Below are 20497 nucleotides of genomic sequence, written 5' to 3'. Positions count from 1 at the left end.
TCATCCCAGGGCTGTCCCTCTGTCTGTGGGGCAGGAATCCTCTCTGGGACATGTTCATCAGCCTGGCAGCACGCCAGGGATGGATGGATGGATGGATGGATGGATGGATGGATGGATGATGGATTGGAGCAGTAACCTGAGGCCGAGGATCCCTGGCTCAGGAGGTGGCTCTGTGTGTGTGTTTGGGGAAGGTTCCAGAAGGACATTTGGGGTCGTTCTGACTGGGACTGGCAGAAAAATGTTCCCAGTGTGGAGCTGGGAGCTGCTTCCCAGCCTGGGCTGGAAATGTCAGGGTGGAAAGAGGAGTTTTGGTAGGTAGGGATGATGTCTTGGGAAGGCTGAGCTGGAACAGAGACTGGACAGAGCTGGAGAATAAAGCAGAGATCTATTGAAAGGCCTTTAGGGTACACCTTGGGCAGGACAAGAGCCTGGCCAGGGCTGCACCCAAGGTGGACCCAAAATGGTCACAAAAAATGGCTGACTGGTCATGAGACCTTACATTTAATAAGTTTTGGTCCATTTGCACACTGGGGTTTAATTGTCCCATTCCAGCTCCAGGCTGTGAGGTCCCATCCTTCTTGTTCCTCCCTCCAGCCCACCCTTGTTTGTGCTGTTGGGGCTGAGAGTTGTCCTTGGTGTGCAGCAGGAGAAGGATTTGTTTTGTGTCCCTGCTGTGTGCAGAGCTGAGTGACACTGACTGTGAGCTCAGAGCTGCACCCCTGGGCACCACAGAACCTGAAATACATGGGAGATAAAACTTAAGGTATCAGGGATGGCTCCCTCCTCCTCAGCTGCAGGGGCCTGGTTTTAATTTGGTCATCGGGTGGAAAATTTCAGAGCTCAGTTCTTCCAAGTTTCTCAGTTCTTCCACTGGTACCCCAAAATAATTTGATTTTCAGGGCCACGAGTCTATTTCTGCTGTTTTCTACTTGTTCTTCCTCACTCACAACAAATATAAATATTACCTGTAACCCTCCCTCAGAAACAACCTTTATTTGTCTCATTTCGCTGCATTTTGGGGCATTTTGGTGCCTTCCTGCTGCCATATCACTTGAAACAGAAAGAAACAGGCAGAGGATAATTTTGCCCTCTGATTATTTTTTTTTTTTTGTCATTGGTTGGAAGTCTTCCCATCAGAGGAAAGGAACTGCTTCACCAAATATCCCATATTTATGACGAGCACTTCTGCCCAGCGCAATTTGCCCTCTTAAATTCCAGCTTTCTGAATCTCTGCTGCAAATTAATTGTATCTCATGAGGACAAATTTAAAACAGCTCAATAAAGAAAAAAAAAAAAACCCGTGGCTTGTAGAAAATTTGGGAATAGGAATTACACAGTGAACAATTACTGTTATCTCTGATTTTTGTGAATCACCGAACCACACTCCTGACATGGCTTAGAGAGGCTGCAGTGTGAGGAGGAAAACAAGAGCTGGGGCCTCACCTAACCATGGCAGGGCAATAAAATAATTGAATAGCCCGGGGGTCGTTTAATTCCTTTAATTCTGAGAGGTGGTTTTTTTTTTTTCCCCCCCACCCAAATAAATGTCAGAAATGATGTTGAACATTCTGATATCTGTTACAGTAATTAATAGCACCGTGTCCAAGGTCTGGCAGTGACTTTCCAGGCAATTAATCCCACGAGGTGAGTTAATGCCACAGAGGAGTTCTGAAGGGGAAAAAAAGGGTTTAATTGGCTGAACCAGATCCATTAAAATAAATGGGATGTGGGATGTGTGACTTTGAGCTGGATTTTAGGGGCTGCTCCAAGCTCATGGAGGTCACTCAACCTTGGGATGCCCCTTTGGATGTGTCCAACCCCATCCCACCCCTGGGGTAGCCCCAGGAATTCTGTGTACAAATAAGAGCAGGGATTTGTCACTGTGGTGCTCTGGATGGAAAAATTAAAAAAAAAAAATTTGGGGGGAGAATTTGGGCTTTGTGTGACATCAGGAATGTCCTGCTCCTGACACACAAGTATTTTTCTCTGAGGTAAAATCCTTCACTCCTTTTCTGTAAAAAAAAATCTTCCACCAAAAAATCTCGTAGCTTCCTACTAGTTATTCAGGATACAGCAAAATGTGACCGAAAATAAATAAATCTGATATTCCATAAAGCAGAGATCTTCCTCAAAGTGAAGCTTGCTGAACCATGATTGTTATTTCAACTTCATTTTTTTATCACTGGGATATTTACAGGAATTACTGTATTGGTATCACAACAAATGCAGCAAATCAACGTTCCTCTGGGATGACTTGTTATTTATTTGGGGATTTTTATTTGTTTTTTTTAATGGCAGAGGAAAAGGTGTGTCTAAAAAAAATGGAAAGAAAATGCTTCTTTGGAGTTATTAGAAATTCAGGGTGAGTATATGCTGTGATGATAAAAAACTGATTTGAGGGCCTGAACCCTGAGTGTGATTTATACTGCTAAAATATGAGGAACAAATCAACAGAAAACAGAACAGAAAATTGAAAATTTGGCTGCAAACTTCTCTTTTCTAGAACTTTTTTCTGTGGACACATCTCTGTGCCATACATGATTCCAGATTATTTGTTATATATTATTAGTTTTACCTTTCAGATTCTCTGAACAGGCAGAAATAGCTGTTTAAAAGGTGCAAAATTTAATTGGGGTTTTGCTTGGGGTCATTCACCTTTGCAGTTCTGCAGTGAAACAAATCCCACTTCTCCTGGGTTAAATGCAAAGCAGCCACGAGTCAAAGGCCAGGAGCTGACCAATATTGGCAATATTTGGTCTCAGTGAAATCAGGTTTGCTTTCAGCTGTTGATTTATTACTTATTGATTATTATTTATTTTTCTTTCAGCTGTTGATTCATTATTTTCAGACCACTTGAAAAATCACAGAATGGTTTGGGTTAGAAAAGGCAGAGCTGATTAAGAGTTCAGACTCTGCAAGGCAGACCCAAATGAAGTGTTAAAGGTGAGTGTACAAACACTGGCAAGGAGGTTTTCAGGGAAGATCTCAGCTGATCAGTAAAATCCTCATGAAATCTGAGCCAGGCTGGGTCAAACTGCTTGGTTTGGGCGTGAAACAACTGCCAGAGGTTGTAAATTCAAATACAGTCCCACGGAAGCGCACCCCAAAGAACCATAAATCAGCAGGAAATGAAACTCTCTCCCATTTTACAGCTCCCAAAAAGAGACCAGAGAGCCTCCAGTGCTCACCTTTTCCTCCAGGTGGGCAGAGCAGGATTCCAAATGATGGCAGCAGCCCAGGGAGCAGAGGTACAGATGATCCCTGTTGTTTCGTTCAGGAAAAGGATGGAGAGCCAAGGACGCCTGCAGTGGCATTTGGGAATCCTCGCAGTCCTCGAGCACCAGCTGCAGGAAGGAATTTGCTATTGTGTCTCTAACACCACCAACAGCAGGGTTTTCAATATTGTTGACGCCTTAAGAGGGCTGAGCTGGAACAGAGAGTGGGCAGAGCTGGAGAATAAAGTAGAGATTTATTGAAAGGCCTTTAGGATACACCTTGGGCAGGACAGGAGCCTGGCCAGGGCTGCACCCAAGGTGGACACAAAATGGTCACACAGAAAAGGCTGACTGGTCACGAGATCTTACTTTTTAATAAGTGTTGGTCCATTTGCACATTGGGGTTTAATTGTCCAGTCCCAGCTCCAGGCTGTGAGGTCCCATCCTTCTTGTCCCTCCCTCCAGCCCACCCATGGTTGTGCTTTTGGGCTGAGTTGTCCTTAGTGTGCAGCAGGAGAAGGATTTGTTTTGTGTCCCTGCTGTGTGCAGAGCTGAGTGACACTGACTGTGAGCTCAGAGCTGCACCCCTGGGCAGCAAAGGACCTGAAATACAGGGAAGATAAAACTTAAAGCATCATTTTGATGAAGTTTGGGTGGGAATCAAGATGGCCAAGCTGGCATCCCTGGCTGAGCAGATCTGCAGCTTCCAGCATCCCAGCCTGCATCCCTCTGTGATCCGTGGAGAGACAAATGGGGTTTGTCCGTGTGCCAGCACAGGAAATCTGGGAATAAATCCCAGAGGATGATGGAAACACTCACAAGGACTTCAGACCCCCAGCAGGTCCTTGAGGAGACATTTCCTGCTCTGCCCTTTCATTAAATTGCATTTTGCAAGGAATTAATAACCTACGGATAACGGATGGGAAATTCCAGCGCTCCCAAATCAATGATGGGGATTTTTGGGATCAGGGGATGCTCCTCAAGCACTTCCCTCCCTGCAGGGAAACTGCTGCAGGACTCCCAGGGACACCATGAGAAATGGTTGGGAATTTTGGGATAAATATGGTGGTTTTAATAATTATGGAGAAGAAATCCTTCAGTTTCTCAGTTCTGTCCTCACAACCGCAAAGAGTTTCCACACAAACCCCAGCACTGATGTGCTTTACATGAATTGACTTGTGGAAGATTCCTGCTACTTTTTGGGCCGCATATTCCTAAAATCAATTATATTTGCATATAATTAATTAAAACTTTTTTCATAAAATTAACAAAATATTATTTATTTGCATTTTTCCTCGGTAAAAAGCAGATGTTGCACCCCCGGAATTCCACCACCTGAAGACACTTCATACCAACAGGTTTGAACATTAGAAAAGTTAAATATCTCATACCCAAATTCCCTGAAGTAAAATAGGAAGTAAAATAAGAAAGAGAAAGGCAATGTACAAAACTTTAGAATATTTGTACACAAAATAGAAATTTATACAGATTTTATACAACGTCTCTTTTTATACCACATGCTCTCCAAGCCTGGCAGACCAGGAAATAGGGGAGGTGGAAAATGGAATTCTGTTATACCTAAAAAAGTTATTTTATTCCATAAAAGTGATCATTTAAAAATTATTTTAAGTGGGTTTAGCTATTTCTGAAAGGCAACAATGATGATTTGGGTTTGTTTTCTTTTTGGAGGTCACAGGAGTAAAACTGGAGGAAATTTTAAGGCTGGACAGGGCTTGGAGCAACCTGGGGTAGTGGAAGTGGGATGAGCTTTAAGGTTGCTCCCAGCCTATTCCTGGCTGGAAATAACTGGGAATTTCCTGCTCCCAGCCCCGTTTTGGGGGGATTTGCGGCAGGGCCCGGGGCCAGCAGCAGCAGGAGCCGGTACCACTAGATGGCATCGCCAGCCCGCGATTTCCCATCCCGGCTTTTCCCCGGGAATGAGGCCGGAATAACCCCAGATCGGACTTTTCAGCTGAGCCGCGTCATTTGTTTGTTATTTGTCGGGAGCATCCCCCGGGATTGGGGTCTGGAGCCGGCGCGGATGGAAAAACCGCTGGAAAAACTCCTCTTGAGCAACCTCAGAGTTTAAAACATCCGCGAGAGCCGCAAAAGCCACTCGGTGGTGACACAGCAGCTGTGCCTGTGATACCTGGGGGTCAATTTCTCTGCTGGATGTCTCCAGGTGATCACCGAGAGCGGGGAAATTAAATAACATTTGGGATCAAATCCTCTCCTGAACTTGTTTCACTGAAATGGAAGGAATATCTCGCCTCACGCTTTTGAGATTTAAGGGAGATCCTCTAAAATTATGCCTGAAGTAACTGATATTCAGATATCCCTCGTGATAAAAATTGGTTATTTGTAATTTTGCAATGTGCAAAAGGCGTCTGCCCATCTTTGTCCCTTTTCCTGATTTCCTGGTAATTTCCTCACTACAGGACGAGGCTCTTGTGGCTGGGGGATTTTGCTGCCTTTGTTGGAAGGACACAGGAGGCGGGATCAGCCAGGTCTGGTTTTCCCAAATTCAAAGAATTTTGGAATCCCAGAGTGGTTTGGGTTGGAAAAAACCCATAAAACTCATCCAGTTCTGCCTCCTGTCTTCACAGGGACACCTTCCACTGTCCCAGGCTGCTCCAAGCCCCAGTGTCCAACCTGGCCTTGGGCACTGCCAGGGATCCAGGGGCAGCCACAGCTGCTCTGGGCACCTGTGCCAGGGCCTCTGAGTGAAGAATTTTTTTCCTAATATCCCATCTAAGCCTCCTCTCTGTCATTTTAGAGCCATTTCCCCTTTTCCTGCTACAAGTTTTCCTGTAGCTCCTTCACGCACTGCGAGGTCACACTGAGGTCACCTCAAAGTTTCCAGGCTGAACAATTCCAGCGCTCCCAGCCTTTCCTCCCAGCAGAGCTGCTCCATCCCTCTGCTCACCCTCTGCGTTCTCTCCAACAGCTCCACGTCCTTGCTGTGCTCACCTCCCCGGGGTTGCCATTCCCGAAATCCCCCCGTTTGTCCCGGACCCCGTCCGTCCTCACCCCCGCGGCCGCTGCCGTTCCCCCGCACCTGCGGGGCGGGACCCTCGGGGGCGGAGGGAGGGATCCCGAGGGTCCCGTGCTATATAAGCGGGCTGGCTCCGAGCCGTCCCGGGACCATGCACCGCTTCGTGCCGCCCCCGCCGGGCCGGGAGCCGCGGGATGCCGCGGGATGCTCGGCTCCATCCCCGCGGCCGCCCGCCGCCGAGCCGTACGCGTGGCCGGGCGGCGCCGGCGCTCCGTGCCCGCCCTCCGGGGCGCTGCAGGGCTCGCAGCGGGGCTGGCCGGGCTTGTCCCCGCTGTCACCAGCCCGGCCGCCCTACTCGTACTCGGCGCTGATCGCCATGGCCATCCACAGCGCGCCCGGCCGCCGCCGCACGCTCAGCCAGATCTACCAGTTCGTGGCCGAGAACTTCCCCTTCTACCGGCGCGGCGGGGCCGGCTGGCAGAACTCCATCCGCCACAACCTGTCCCTCAACCAGTGCTTCAGGAAGGTGCCGCGGGGACACGACGAGCCGGGTAAGGCGCGGGGCGGGCGCGGGGCGATGCGCGGAGCGGTGCCCGCGGCGATGCGCACACAGCGGAGCCGCCGCGCCGCTGCTTTCTGTCCGCAGGCAAAGGCAGCTACTGGACGCTGGACCCCAACTGCGAGAAGATGTTCGACAACGGGAATTTCAGGAGGAGGAGGAAGCGGCGAGCCGAGGCGGCCGCAGCGGCGACGGGCGCCGGGGACAGCGCCGGGGAGCAGCGGGTGGCACGGCCACCTCCGCCCGAGGCCACCGCCCGCTACGGCCACGCCAGGCCGGAGCTGTTCGGCCCCCCCAGCTGAACCCGGGCACGGGAGAGGGATGTTGTTGTGCTGCAGAAATGTAAGTGTCCTATAGGATTGGTGACCCCGGGTGCAGGGGATGGGTGTGCCGAGCGCCGCGCGGTGTCCCCGGCGCTGTCCCCGGGCTGCCGCTGTCCCTCCTCCTCTCCCTGTCTCTCCTTTTCTCCCTGTCCCGTCCCACCAGAAGGCTGGGAAGGCTTGAGCCTCCTGCTTGGGCAGCTTTCCATGGCCAGAGCTCCCTGCCAGCCCTCCTGGCTGTGTTTGGGGAGGGAAGTGAAGGGTTTGGTGCCCCACAGGTGGCAGGAGATGCTCGGGGTGCTCTGGAGATGAGCTGAGGGTGTTCTCCTGGAGAAGGGTCCAGGGAGACCTCAGAGCCCTTCCCAGGATTTGAAGTCAGCTGATAAGAAGAGGCAGAAACAACTCTTACACCAAGGGGCAATGGTTTTAATCTAAAAGAGAGAAATTTAGATCTTAGGAGGAAATTCTTTACTCAGAAAGTGCTGAGGCTGTGGCACAGGGTGCCCAGAGCAGCTGTGGCTGCCCCTGGATCCCTGGCAGCGTCCAAGGCCAGGCTGGACACTGGGATTTGGAGCAGCCTGGGACAGTGGGAGGTGTCCCTGCCCATGGCAGGGGTGGCACTGGATGGGATTTAATGTCCCTTCCAGGCCAATCCATCAATCCTATGAGAAAGGCAGAGGGATGTGCCCTCACTCATAGGTTTGTTCCCAGGCTGGCACTTGGTCACCCAGCCCCCCCATCCTCTACAGCATTTCAGACCAAACCCCGTTGATTTTCCCCCAAACTCAATCCCATCTCCTTCCCAGCCCATGGAGCTGACCAGAATTTGCACAAGGAATTTCAGATTTAATCGAGCATCCAAAACAAGAAGCTTGATTCAAATTTGTTGTGTACTGAAACGGGGATATAAAGCAAATTTGTATCAAAAAAAACCCCACAAAAACTGTCTGAGAACGTAAAAATGTCAGAGCTTTAAGTCCCTGGTGAGAGGGAAGAATCAAAAGTACAAAGGAAGTTTTTCTTGGCCTAAAATGTGGTAAATTGTGTTTAAAAATATCTGGTTTATGAATATCCAACATGAGTAGGTTTGGAGTGAAGGAAAGAGCAAACTGAACTTTTCAGCCTGTGCCCTGTCAGGGTCTGTGTAGATACATTTATTTTCTATCAATTCCCTATTTGAAAAAAGCCTTATCCTAGAAAATTTACACAGAAAGGGGAAATAAATTTTCTGGAATGGAACTTAAAATATTTCAGGCAGAATCTCTTTCTTCCCATTATTATTTTTTTCCAGGGTTTTCAAGGAAGAAATCATCCAAATAACCTCTGGTTCCTTTTCCATGGGGTGGGATCCTGTCTGAGGGTCCCCTGGAGTGGGATATTCATTCCCTGAGGAATGGGCACACATTTCACACGGGAAGGATGGAGAAATTCCTGCCTGCCAGAGCTGGAAGACCCTTCCCAAGACCCAGCTGGGCATGAAATGATTTCACTGAACTCACATTTCCTTCTGCTCCAGGACACAAAGCTCCAGATGTGACTGTAAGGGCTGAATTCCCGATTTTCCCCTTGGGATTGTTTTCCCCTGGGACAAAATCCCTGGAAATGCAAGAAAACAGAATCCCAGGGGGCTGCAGGTGCTTCAAACTTCCCCAGAGGGGTTTTTGTTGCCTCACTTGGATCCTGGGGAAGGGAAATCCATGGATAACTCAGAGAAGGGACCACACTCCACTCCAGAACTCTTTTTTTCCAGGGACATTTTTGGGTGATGATTCACTGTGTACCCAGAAGTTTGTGTTTCTCTGTGCTTCTCTTGTGCTCTGATTCTATTTTTGTGTATGGGAAAGAAAAGGAGGTGTTTTTTTTTTTCTAAAAAAAAAATAAATCATTGGAGCCATCAGGGAAGTTGCATTCCCTGGGAGCAAAAGCAGGAAGAGCTGCAGCAGGTAACGAGGCTCTGGGCTAATTACAGCTGCAGGCTTTGGTGGGGAAGGTGGGGAGATACTGGGATGGGTGGGATGTTGTGGGATTGGGCCAGATTCCCTTGGAAAGCCAGAAATAATGGAGGTCGTTTGTCCAGGAATGAAATCAGGAGCTGGGATGAGGCTCCAGAGGAACTGATGCCTTGGGAAGGCTGAGCTGGAACAGAGACTGGACAGAGCTGGACAATAAAGTAGAGATCTATTGAAAGGCCTTTAAGGGTTCAGCTTGGGCAGGACAAGAGCCTGGCCAGGGCTGCACCCAAGGTGGACACAAAATGGTCACAAAATGGACAAACGGTCACGAGGTCTTACATTTTTATAAGTTTTGGTCCGTTTGCACTTTGGGGTTGAATTGTCCAGTTCCAGCTCCAGGCTGTGAGGTCCCATCCTTCTTGTCCCTCCCTCCAGCCCACCCTTGTTTGTGCTGTTGGGCTGAGAGTTGTCCTTGGTGTGCAGCAGGAGAAGGATTTGTTTTGTGTCCCTGCTGTGTGCAGAGCTGAGTGACACTGACTGTGAGCTCGGAGCTGCACCCCTGGGCACCACAGGACCTGAAATACATGAAAGATAAAACTTAAGAGATCATTTACTTAAGGCATCAGAACCATTCCAGGCTGGGAGAGGGGTTGAGGAGGGGAGCTGGCCATGCCAAACTCTGGGGGTGCACCCTGTGACCCTCCTGCTGTCACCAAACCCCTGCCACTGCTTCGTCACTGCTTTGTCACCGCTTTTCTGTCTCTGTGTGAGCTGGAGGAGTCTAACCCAGGTAAGAATTACAGGGTGCTCTCGATGCCACTTCTGCTGTCTCCTGGCCTTGGAAATATTAGAAATCCAGTGGTGGGGTTGGTTTCTGTGCAGGGCCAGGAGTTGGAATCGATGATCCTGGTGGGTCCCTCCCACATGAGGATATTCTGTGATTCTCTTCTATAATTCCTGCTGGAATTTAGGAGCAATTTGTGCCTCCTGTGCTGTCAGCAACTGGTGTAACATCAAGGCCAGCCGCATTTTCACCATTTCCCCCTCAATAAACCAAACAGGATTGAAAAAGTTTCACTGTTTGAGGGAGTACTCACAAGGAGCAAGAAATCCGTGGTTCACTTCACTGGAGAAGTCGAATTACATCAGGAGTTTGGAATTTTATCAGGCATTTGATGAAAGGTATGGAAAAGCTTGGGAAATAACAGAGTTCTGGAAGCTCCACTCTGAGCTGTGCTTTTCCCAGGGGAAGGTGCAGCACTGGCACGGAAACAACGACCTGGGTTGATTATTCCGGGATAAACCCATGGAAACGGGGATCTGGGCTGTTCCTTTGTCTGACAGGACAAATACCCAGGATTTCTGTGCTCTGGAACAACGTGTTGGCCTAAAAAAGGAAGAGAAGGGGCTGTCAAAGCCTCATAAATCAGGATTTGGGGGATGGGCGGCGATGCAGGGCATGAAAGGAGAGTTTGCATGCTTGAACTTTTGATTTTGGGTTGGAGGTTCCCAATAAACCATCCCATCCCTCCTCATCCCTGGCAGCTTTTCCTCCCAAAAAGGGCTGGGCAGAGCTCAGGGGATTTTGGGAATTTTCGTTTAATTTTTTGGGGAATTTTCATTCCCAAAATGCCCCCTGGCTGGGCAGGGGAAGGCAGGCAGCTGCTGGAGAGCAGAGCTGGAGGTTTCACTTCTTCAGCTACGAGTATGAATTATTTTCCTGGCTCTAATTGCTGTTATTTTACTCTCTGTTCTATTTTAATCCAGTTGCAAAAGCCATAAATCTCTGTTTTCAGTGTGATTATCACTCAGGAGGAGCCCATCACAAATGCAAACAGGATGTGATAAATCAGATTGGCTTCTCCTTTTTTTTCCTTTTCAATTTTCCCTCTGCTCCAACACTTGCCTGTGATAAATCCTTGTTAAGCACCAGGATTTCCCTGGGCTTTACTGTGGGATAACACAGCTTCCCAGGATTTTTTTTTTTTTTTTCTGGAAAACAGAACAGGGAATATTAAATTTTATGTTGTGGGAGGAAAATCAAGACAAAATCGAGTTTCCTCTCCCTTTTCTTGGGAGTCATCAGGGCTGCAGGGAAAGGAAGCTGTAAGCTGTTGTTATTACATAAAAATATCAGGAGGGAAAAATATCAGGAGGGAAAAATACCAGGAAGGGAAAATATCAGGAAGGGAAAATATCAGGAGGGAAAATATCAGGAGGGAAAAAAATCAGGAAGGAAAATATCAGGAAGGAAAATATCAGGAAGGAAAATACCCTTTTCTATGGGTTGTCTAGAACTCCATGCTGCAGGAGATGGAAATTCCCGTCCTGGAGGAAAAGATTTGGTAAAATACGTGGTGGGAGCAGGTTGGATGGGAATGATTCATCCTGGGATCTGTAGATCGCAGCTCAGTGTAGTCTCCAGATTTTTTTGGGATTCCCTCAGAGCCCTGGAAGCAGCCAGGGACCAAATCCTGCTCCTCTCCCTCTGCTCCCAGGCCCTGGGCAGTTCCTGGGGAGGAGCTGAGTTGGTTGCTTTTGGGATGGAACTGGTTTTTCCTGCTGAAACGGTGCCAGACAACAAAAACTCGGTGAGAATTCGGGATTCTTGTCCTTCTCCCAACACTCAGCTCTGGGATTCGTGCTCACCCAGAGCAGCTGTGGCTGCCCCTGGATCCCTGGAATGTCCAAGGCCGGGTTGGACATTGGGGCTTGGAGCAGCCTGGGACAGTGGGAGGCGTCCCTGCCATGGTGGGGGTGGGATGGAAAATTCCCAAAAAATGGATTTTACCCCATGCTGGAATTTGGGCAGCCGGATTTGCCAAGCCCAGCTCCCTGCCCCACTCTTTGGGACCCTTTGGAAAGGCTGGGTTTTCCTGGGGAATGTTCTGAGACGCTCCTGGAGGGGAACAATTCCAGACAGCTGAGTAAGGAACTGCAGAAGGGGGGAAATGGGGTCGTGAAGAAGAGGAAAATTGAGTTATAGAAACACGTCTGGTGTTGACTCTGGGATCATCTGGGTGGAACAGGGACTGAAACTCTGCTCCTGCCTGCGCAGAGGCGTTTAAAAGCCCAGCTCGTGTCTCTAAACCAGGATTAATCTGTTCTTTTCCCTGGATTTTCAGTCAATATGACAGCACGTGGCTCTGCTGTGTTTGCCTTTCTTTTCAGGTAAACACTTCCTTAGCACCTGGATAACCACAGAGAAAAAGGGAGGAAGAGTTTTTTATTCTGGGGTGATTTCTGCTGTGCTTGGTGAAGGATTTCATATTGTGGTCCCTGATATCAGCTTAGATCATCTACAACTGCCCGGTTTTGATAGAACTGACCATTTCATTTCATTTTCATTTCATTTCATTTCATTTCATTTTTTTACTTATTTTTTATTTTATTATTTAAAAAAATTATTTCATTTCATTATTTTCATTTTATTTTGTATTTTTTAAAAAAATATTTTTTTTACACTTTATTTATTTTATATTTTATTTTATTTCATTTTCATTATGGCCTAACCTTGCACTGTTTCTGCTGAGCCCAAAGACACTTGTGAGTTGTCCCGTTTGATTAAGACAAACTCATTAATTTTCCTCCAGACTAAGGAAAGCCAATGCAAAACCATTTCCCTTTCATAAATCACTTCCTGATCACTTCACAGCAGCAGATCAGCATCAGATTTTTTAAAACAAACCTTGATTTTTGCTGTTCATTTCTAGCTGGGATATTTTTACATTAAAAAACTTTTTAAAAAGCAACACACAGCGATGGCTTTGGTCATTCAAAGTGACCCAAATCACAAATTTACCAGTGGTCGTCTGGGGGAAATGGAAAGAGAGAAACTTCCACAGATACTGAAGGGCTTCCTTTGCAGCCTTGGGAGAAGCTCAGATTGATGTAATAAGAAAGAATAATAAAGTATAAAATAAATAAAATAGAAATGAAAATGAAAATTTAAACATATAAGAAATAAAATAATTTTTAAAAGGAAATAAAATAAAGAATAATAAATGATTTTTTTAAAAAATAAACAAACATTAAGCAGAAAAATTATAAATTTACGTTCCTGTAGTAGCAAGTAAGAACATGCCTTAAATAAGTAAGAAACTGTTTTAGGCAAGATAACAAAATGTTTTATAGTGCAGTGATGTAATTGAATAGAGTGAGCTAAAAGTTTAGATGATAATATAATATAATATAATATAATATAATATAATATAATATAATTAATATGTGTGTATGTGTAGTAATAGCCCACTAGATAAAAATACACCCAGGGCAGCAGAATTAAGTAAAGGGAAAAAATTAGAAAAACCAAATAAACTCTGTGGCAACTTTCCATTGAATCAGAATGTTATATTCAGAGTTATAATCAGAACTACATCAGAATATATCACCAGAATTATATATTGCCTTGTAATGAAAAAAACTTTATTTCAAGCTCTGGCTGACTTCTTGCTCCTCTAAAACCTCCCAGCCTTTGAGGCTGATGTTTATCTGAGTAATAAATCATTTTTAGCCCAACAGTGGTCCCACCCCTTCATTAAAGCCTCAATATCATCAATTTTCAGAGTAGCTTCCAACAGTTTTCCTCTGCTGGCTGGAAAAGAGTCCAACAAAAAAGGGGGGGAGATATTTCATCCTCCTGAAATTGTCTCGGCCTCCTGAGATCCTGAAATCAACCCGCGCTCTCCACATTTCCCTCTGCAAACGGCAGCAGAAAATTGTTAATTCACCTCTTCAAGAAACAGAGAAATTAAATTAGAAATTACATCCAGCCCTCCTGCCTCCTGCTCCAAGAGGGGAGACTGGAATGACTCCAGTTGAATTTGATTGGTTGAATTTCTATTTTACTGGATTCGTTGAATTTTTGATTTTCCTGGCCCAGTTTGAGCCCCTCGGCTGAGTTTCCCCTGTGCCCCCAGCACAGCCACGGAGATGCAGGGCTTTTGTGTCCCATCCTAAAGGCAGATTTCCACAGGATCCCAGAATCTCTGAGGTTGGAAAAGTCCTCCAGGACCACCAAATCCAACTCGTCACCCAGAGCAGAGCACAGAGATGAGGTAAGGGAAGGAAATTCACCTCTGAACCTCTGTCCGTGATATAAAAATCAAGCAGCTGTGGGGGATCATGTTGTTTGGACCCGGATATATTTCTGTGGAAGAAAACTCGTCCAGCACAAGGAGGGAATTCTTGAGGAAAGAAGGATTTCATTAAGTCCTAACGGAAGGGGGAAACAACAACGCGAAAAAAAACACTCAGAAGAAATAAAAATAAGTGCTGAGGAGCTGAGTGCTGCCCTGGAGATGAGGAGGTGGCAGCTGAAATGAGGCAATGATGGCTCTGCCTGGTGCCTCTGGCCCTCCCCGCGACTCTCTCAAGATAATTCACTGTTAATTAACTTTCCCTTTCCCCACAGGGTCTCAGAGTCCAGCTGGTTTTAGACCTACCAAGAAAATCGGGTTGAATTGTCTTTCCTGGGTTTAAAGCCACGAGCGGGAGGTGAGGCTGAGGCGAGGGGGAGACCCGGGGTTTCTCTCCAGCCTGACTTGGTTGTAAGGGAATTTCTGGGGATCGAAAGGAGTTTGTGCTGTTCTGGAGTCGCTCGAAACAAAAGTCTGGCAACACAAAAAAAAAAGATTTACATCCCTTGGAATTGTATGTTTTTATTGTCCTTGGCTCTAATGCTTGGGGTTTATTTAAGTGATGCTAAAAGCTTGTTTGAGGAGCAAATTTGGGGAATACTTGGTGATGCTGAGCCCTGGAAATTCATCATTTCATATTTCCTTTTCTGCTGGAAACACCTTTTTTTTTTTTTTTTTTTTTTTTTTTTTTTTTTTTTTAAGTACACCACACATAATTCCATATTTGACATGGATTTTTAGGAGAAATCCTTCTCCGTCCGTACCTTGGTCAGGGTTCATCTCAACAGCTGAATTCTCTCTGTTGCTGGGGCTGAAACGAGGCGCTTGGGGCCACCTCTTGCCTTTGCGGTTTCCTATTTCTTCACGACGGGCACCGTGAAATCCCAGGTTTCCCAGGCACCTCAAGAATCCCAAGAGGACGACCCTGTTTTCACCTCATTTCCAGAGATCATTTGGCACCTCTTGCATTTCAGGATCACCATTTTCTATCATCCAAACAAATAAATTCCTGGAGAGGCCCCGATGAAACGCTGCTGCACTCAGTTATCTCCATCAGCAGTTGCTGGGGGTAAATGACATTTTAATGATCAAACTTGGGGTAAAATCAGCTCCTGCTCTTTGCATTATTAATTAGGCCAACACCACCCTTGCTCATATTCTGCTTTCCCTGGTAGCCTGTGCTGGCTTTCAGTGGAATCATTTCCCTGTCTGCTCAGGGGGAATGGCTTCAAATGGGGAGAAGGGAGATTTAGTAGGATTTTGGGAAGGAATCGTTCCCTGGAATGTCCAAGGCCAAGCTGGACAAGGCTTGGAGCAGCCTGCGACAGTGGAAGGTGTTCCTGCCCATGGCAGGGGTGGCACTGGGTGATTTTAAGATCCCCCTCCCAACCCAAACAATTCCATAATTCCATAACTCTGAGGGTGATGCCTGTTGTCCCCTGAAGAAGGAGAATCAAGTCACAGCCAAGCGGCAAAATTGTGTCCGTTCCCCTGCAAGCAAGCACTGGGATGAAAAAGCAGCAACAAATCCTAAATAAATAGACAGATGATTAAAAAAAAAATAGGAGGAGGTGGATCTTACAGATCACAAAGTAAAAATACTTAATTGAAGTCCAACCTCATTCCCAAAGCTGCTTCCCAAAATCCAGCGGCTGATAAGAGCATTTGGGCAGAAAGGAATGAAATCAAGCCGCGGTGGGAATTGGAAGGCAGCAGCAATTAGGTGAATTCTGAGCCAATTAAAGCGCAGTGGTGCAAATTATTTCTAGAAAGAAAACTCCTTCCTAATCCTTTTAGAGCAGGAGGCTGCACAAAGGATGGGACATCCGCCCAGGCAAGGATTTGTCCCTCCAGCAATTAAACCCTGGAGTTAGAAATATTTCAACTGCAGCCACGTCTCTTTGACATCAGCACCACACACACACTCCATTAAAGAGAATTTGGCTGAGTCCACCTATGGCTCCTCAGACCTGGGCTGCCACCTCTCACTTGTTTGTCTGAATAATTTCTTTTGGTTTTTTTTTTAGGTGTCCAGCGCTATCAGAATGCTGGAATAACTGACCGAAATTTAAATGTCCTGAAAAGAGCGTGAAGTCAAATTTCAGCTGGGAATATTCTCCTAGGAAACCTGCCAGCAGTGACTCCACTGGCTGTGGGGTGAAAAATTTGTGCCTGGTGTTTCCTTCTACGGAAAAATCCAAGGGGGAATTTGTTTGGAATTTTAAATTTATTTTTTTTTTAATTAGCTGACAAAGGGTTCACCTGATGATGTGTAAAAATCAGCCCTAAGCACCGGGATTTATTCTCCTCTGCTTTCCTTTGTAACCTGCGCTCCTCTAAACCAGGCCTGGACTGGAGAACAGCTCCAATTCCCATTCCCTCCCTCCCCAAATCTCCCTCGGTCAATTAAATAATAAAAGGTGTTAAACGCCCTCCTTGCATTTCCTGCTTCTCCCTCAGAGCAACTCCAGCCATTGCAAATGTTTATTTTCAGCTCCCAAAGTCCCTTACAAGAAGTGGGGTGTTTTTTTTTTTGGAAGATCAGCTTATTTTGGGTGGAGAGCCCAGTGCAGGAACCAGAACTAGAAATATTCGTCCTTTAATGCATTTATATTGTGCTTCTGAAAAATTATTTATTAAGGAAAAGTTATTTATTAAGGAAAAGTTATTTATTAAGGAAAAGTTATTTATTAAGGAGCGATGAGGAAAAAAAAAAAAAAAACAACCAAAAAAACCCAAGGGCTAAAGGAATTAACCCACTCCTTGGAATATTCAGTGTGTAATCCTTGGTAGAGGATAAAACCAGGAATTATCCTGATTTCAACCTTCCAGCCAGGACCAGGAGACTGAAGCGCTCAGTCCTGTCAGAGGTAGGTGTGTAACACAATATTATTATTATTATCATTATCATCATCATCATCATCATCATTATGAGACTTTGACCTCATTTTCAGGCTCAAAAATGATTTATTTATTTTTTTTTTTTTTTTGGCGAGGAAAAAGGAGGAAACATCTTTGTTTGCTCACTCCTGTTCAATGGCCTGTCACTCCAGGGGAGGAGCAGCCTTCAGACCCGAGGTCGCTGAATGGCTCCAAAAAACCTTTGGGGAGAAACCAAATCCCTCGGGAGCAGCTGCCGCTGGCCCCTGGCAGGGTTTGAAGGGCCGGGAAGTGTCCGAGGGAGGTGTCAGTGCCAAGATGAAAAGGAAAATTCCCCGGGCAAAAATATTTGTGGCTCCTAAAATGTTGTTTTCTTTTGCTTGTTTCCCACGTGGGCTGAATTCCTGGGCTTTTACAGAGAATTCCATCCCTGGCACCAGAGGGTGAAACATGTTTTGGGGATGGGCAGGAGGAGGGAAGTGAAGCCCCGAATCCCCGTGTTTTAGCTCTGAGTTTCTGCTCCACTGAGCGCTGCTTTGAGAACCTTTTATTTACTTCGTTTTCCTCTTTACCTCGGCTGTGCTGAGGCGCCTTTACACCCATTTCAGCCCGCAGGGCTCTTTTTGTCACTGCACAAACACCAAAACAGGTGTGCCAACCGCAGGGGAAAAGAAAAAAAAAAGGAGGTTTACAACCAAACTGCTGCTACAGGGGAACCTTTCTTTATTTTTATTTTCATTTTTATTTATTTTCTCTTTTTTTCTTTTTTTTTTTTCACTGTGATTTGGACAGGTTTTGTCCCGCAGCAGTGGAAATAGCCGAGTGGTTTTCTACGTTTGAGCCTTGTGCTGATCTTTGGGATGAATAAAAATTCTGCCCGGCCATGCCAGGTGCATTTCCCCATTCCCTGGGAATTTTAGGTGCATTTCCCCATTCCCTGGGAATTTTAGGTGCATTCCCCCATTCCCTGGGAATTTTAGGTGCATTTTCCCATCCTTTGGTATTTTAGGTGTGGTTTTTTTTCAGTCCTCAGGAATATCAGGAGCATTTTCCCATTCCCTAAGAAAGTCAGGTGCATTTTCCCATTCCCTGGGAATTTTAGGTACGTTTTTCCCTTTTCCTGGGAATTTTTGGTGAATTTTTCCAGCCCTGGGAATATCAGGAGCATTTTCCAGTTCTCTGGGAAAGTCAGGAGCATTCTCCCACCCCTGGGAATTTTAGGTGCATTTTCTCATTCCCAGGGAATTTTGGCTACATTTTCTCATTCCCTGGGAATATTGGGAGCATTTTCCCATTCTCTGGGAATATCAGATGCATTTTCCCTTTTTCTGGGAATTTCAGGTGTATTTTTCCATTCCTTGGGAATAACAGGGGCATTTTCCCGTTCCTGGAAATGTTAGGTGCATTTTCCCATTCCCTGGGAATATCGGGAGCATTGTCCCATTCCCTGGGAATTTCAGGTCTGTTTTTCCATCCTTGGGGATGTCAGGAGCATTTTCCCATCCTTGGGAATATCAGGTGCATTTTCCCATTCCCTGGGAATTTTAGGTGCATTCTCCCTTTCCGTAAGAATTTTAGTTGAATTTTTCCAACTTTGAGAAATTTTGGGGTGCATTTTTCCCTTTCCCTGGGAATATCAGGAGCGTTTTCCCATTCCCTAAGAAAGTCACGAGCATTTTTCCATTCCCTGGGAAAGTCAGATGCATTTTCTCTTTCCCTGGGAATTTCCGGTGCATTTTCCCACCCTTGGGAATGCCAGGAGCATTTCCCCATTCCCTGCAGAGATCTGTGTAGGTTCCTCCCAACATGACCAACACCAGGCTACATTTCCCTGCCCCAAACCCAGCTGGGCAGAGGAGCTTCGGTTCCCCCTCAAACCCTGATTTCCTGCTAGGATTTGTTTGTTTTCAGATCAGCTGGAGAGTTCTGGGCCGGGGAGCGGAGAGATTCCTGAGGAGAAACACAACCTGGGGGTTAATGAATCTGTAAATCCCTGGCACAGCCTCTGGCACTGCAGGAAGTGCTGGATGCAGGGTTTGGGAGCGGAGCTCTGCTGGGCGCTGCTGGTGATCCCCAAATCCTCACCCTACAACATTCCTGGCCGCTTCTGCTCCCTTCCACAATTTCCTGTGCTCTTTCAGCACCTCAGTGACCTCTGCAGTGTCTTCATTCTTCATTTCACAGCCTTGTGTTCATCCTGGAGGCACAGAATTCCTTTTCACCCTCTTGTTCTCACATTTACCTGAACTCCAGGCCCAGGGGGAAATCCTTTATTACATATTTTTAAACAAAACTCAGTCACAGCCGTTTAAAAGTCTTCAACTGCTGCATTTTACTGCTCTGAAATGTTTGCTCCCTGGAAGGCTTCTCCAAAGCAGGCTGAGATTCTTGGGGAATCAGTGTGAGAACCCATTTGTGCCCTTCAGACTTTGGGGAGGATTTCCAGGGGCATTTAATTCCTCTGGCCAAAGTGCCCTGGGAGTGGAGTGAGGAATTTCGAGCAGTCCGCTGTCTTTTGGAGTTCATTTCATTTTCTATTTATTGTGTCGGATTCTGAGCATTTGGGGTTTGTGCCTCAGCTCAGCTCATTGAGAGCTGAGCTGATCAACGGTGCGGGGGGTTTTTGTTGGGAACATTTATGGAGAAAAACTCCCCTGAGTCAGTTTGATAACAGAGCTGAAGGAGATTTGATATCTCCTGACAAGACATCCAGGATGAGAAAAGCAGCAGGAGTCCTCCTTGTTTCTCCATGCCCATCCACAGGAGGTGGAAAAGCGGGATAAAATGCAGCACTGGGCTTGTAAAAACCAACTGTTCATTCCTGGGGTTCACAGGGAAAGCTGAGTGCTCCTCAGGTCACTGGGATGTGAAATCAGAGGGAGGTTGGGAGGGCCTGGATCTGGCCAAACCCAAGAGAACAAAGAAAATCCCCCCATGGACCAAACGTGCTCAGGGTGGGCTGAGAAAAAAACCAGAGGTGACAGAGGTGATACTCACTGGGGTGAGTGATTCCAGGAAAATGGAAATTTCTTGGTGATGGGGTTGGAAGGACTTTAAACTCATCCCACTCCATGGCAGGGACACCTCCCACTGTCCCAGGCTGCTCCAAGCCCCAGTGTCCAGCCTGGCCCTGGGCACTGCCAGGGATCCAGGGGCAGCCACAGCTGCTCTGGGCACCTGTGCCAGGGCCTGCCCACCCTGCCAGGGAACAATTCCTGCCCAAAATCCAATCCAAATCTACCTTCTTCCAGTTAAAGCCATTCCCTGTGTCCTGTCCCTCCATGCCTTGTCCCCAGCCCCTCTCCAGCTCCCCTGGAGCCCCTTTAGGCCCTGCCAGGGGCTCGGAGGTGTCCCCAGAGCCTTCTCTTCTCCAGGCCAAACAATCTCGATTTTATCTCCCTTAAGCTTGGAATTTTTGGAAAAACACAACCAAGCCCA

The 20497-nt window shown here is 46.7% G+C and overlaps 1 protein-coding gene across 1 annotated transcript; it reads left to right on the top strand.

Annotated features, from left to right (window-relative positions):
* Nucleotides 1-6361: 6361 nt before the first annotated feature.
* Nucleotides 6362-8455, top strand: FOXI2 (forkhead box I2). The gene is made up of 3 exons (XM_066191595.1): nucleotides 6362-6761; nucleotides 6857-7111; nucleotides 8381-8455. The coding sequence occupies exons 1-2, from the start codon at nucleotides 6362-6364 to the stop codon at nucleotides 7069-7071; spliced, it is 615 nt and encodes a 204-aa protein (XP_066047692.1). The 3' UTR covers nucleotides 7072-7111; nucleotides 8381-8455.
* Nucleotides 8456-20497: the final 12042 nt, after the last annotated feature.

This window comes from Chamaea fasciata, unplaced genomic scaffold (assembly GCF_029207755.1).
Source record: "Chamaea fasciata isolate MVZ Bird 193981 ecotype frontalis unplaced genomic scaffold, bChaFas1.0.hap1 SCAF_9, whole genome shotgun sequence".
NCBI lineage: Eukaryota > Metazoa > Chordata > Aves > Passeriformes > Sylviidae > Chamaea > Chamaea fasciata.
The sequence above is the reverse complement of the archived record's forward strand: the minus strand, read 5'-3'. Positions and strand labels throughout refer to the sequence as shown.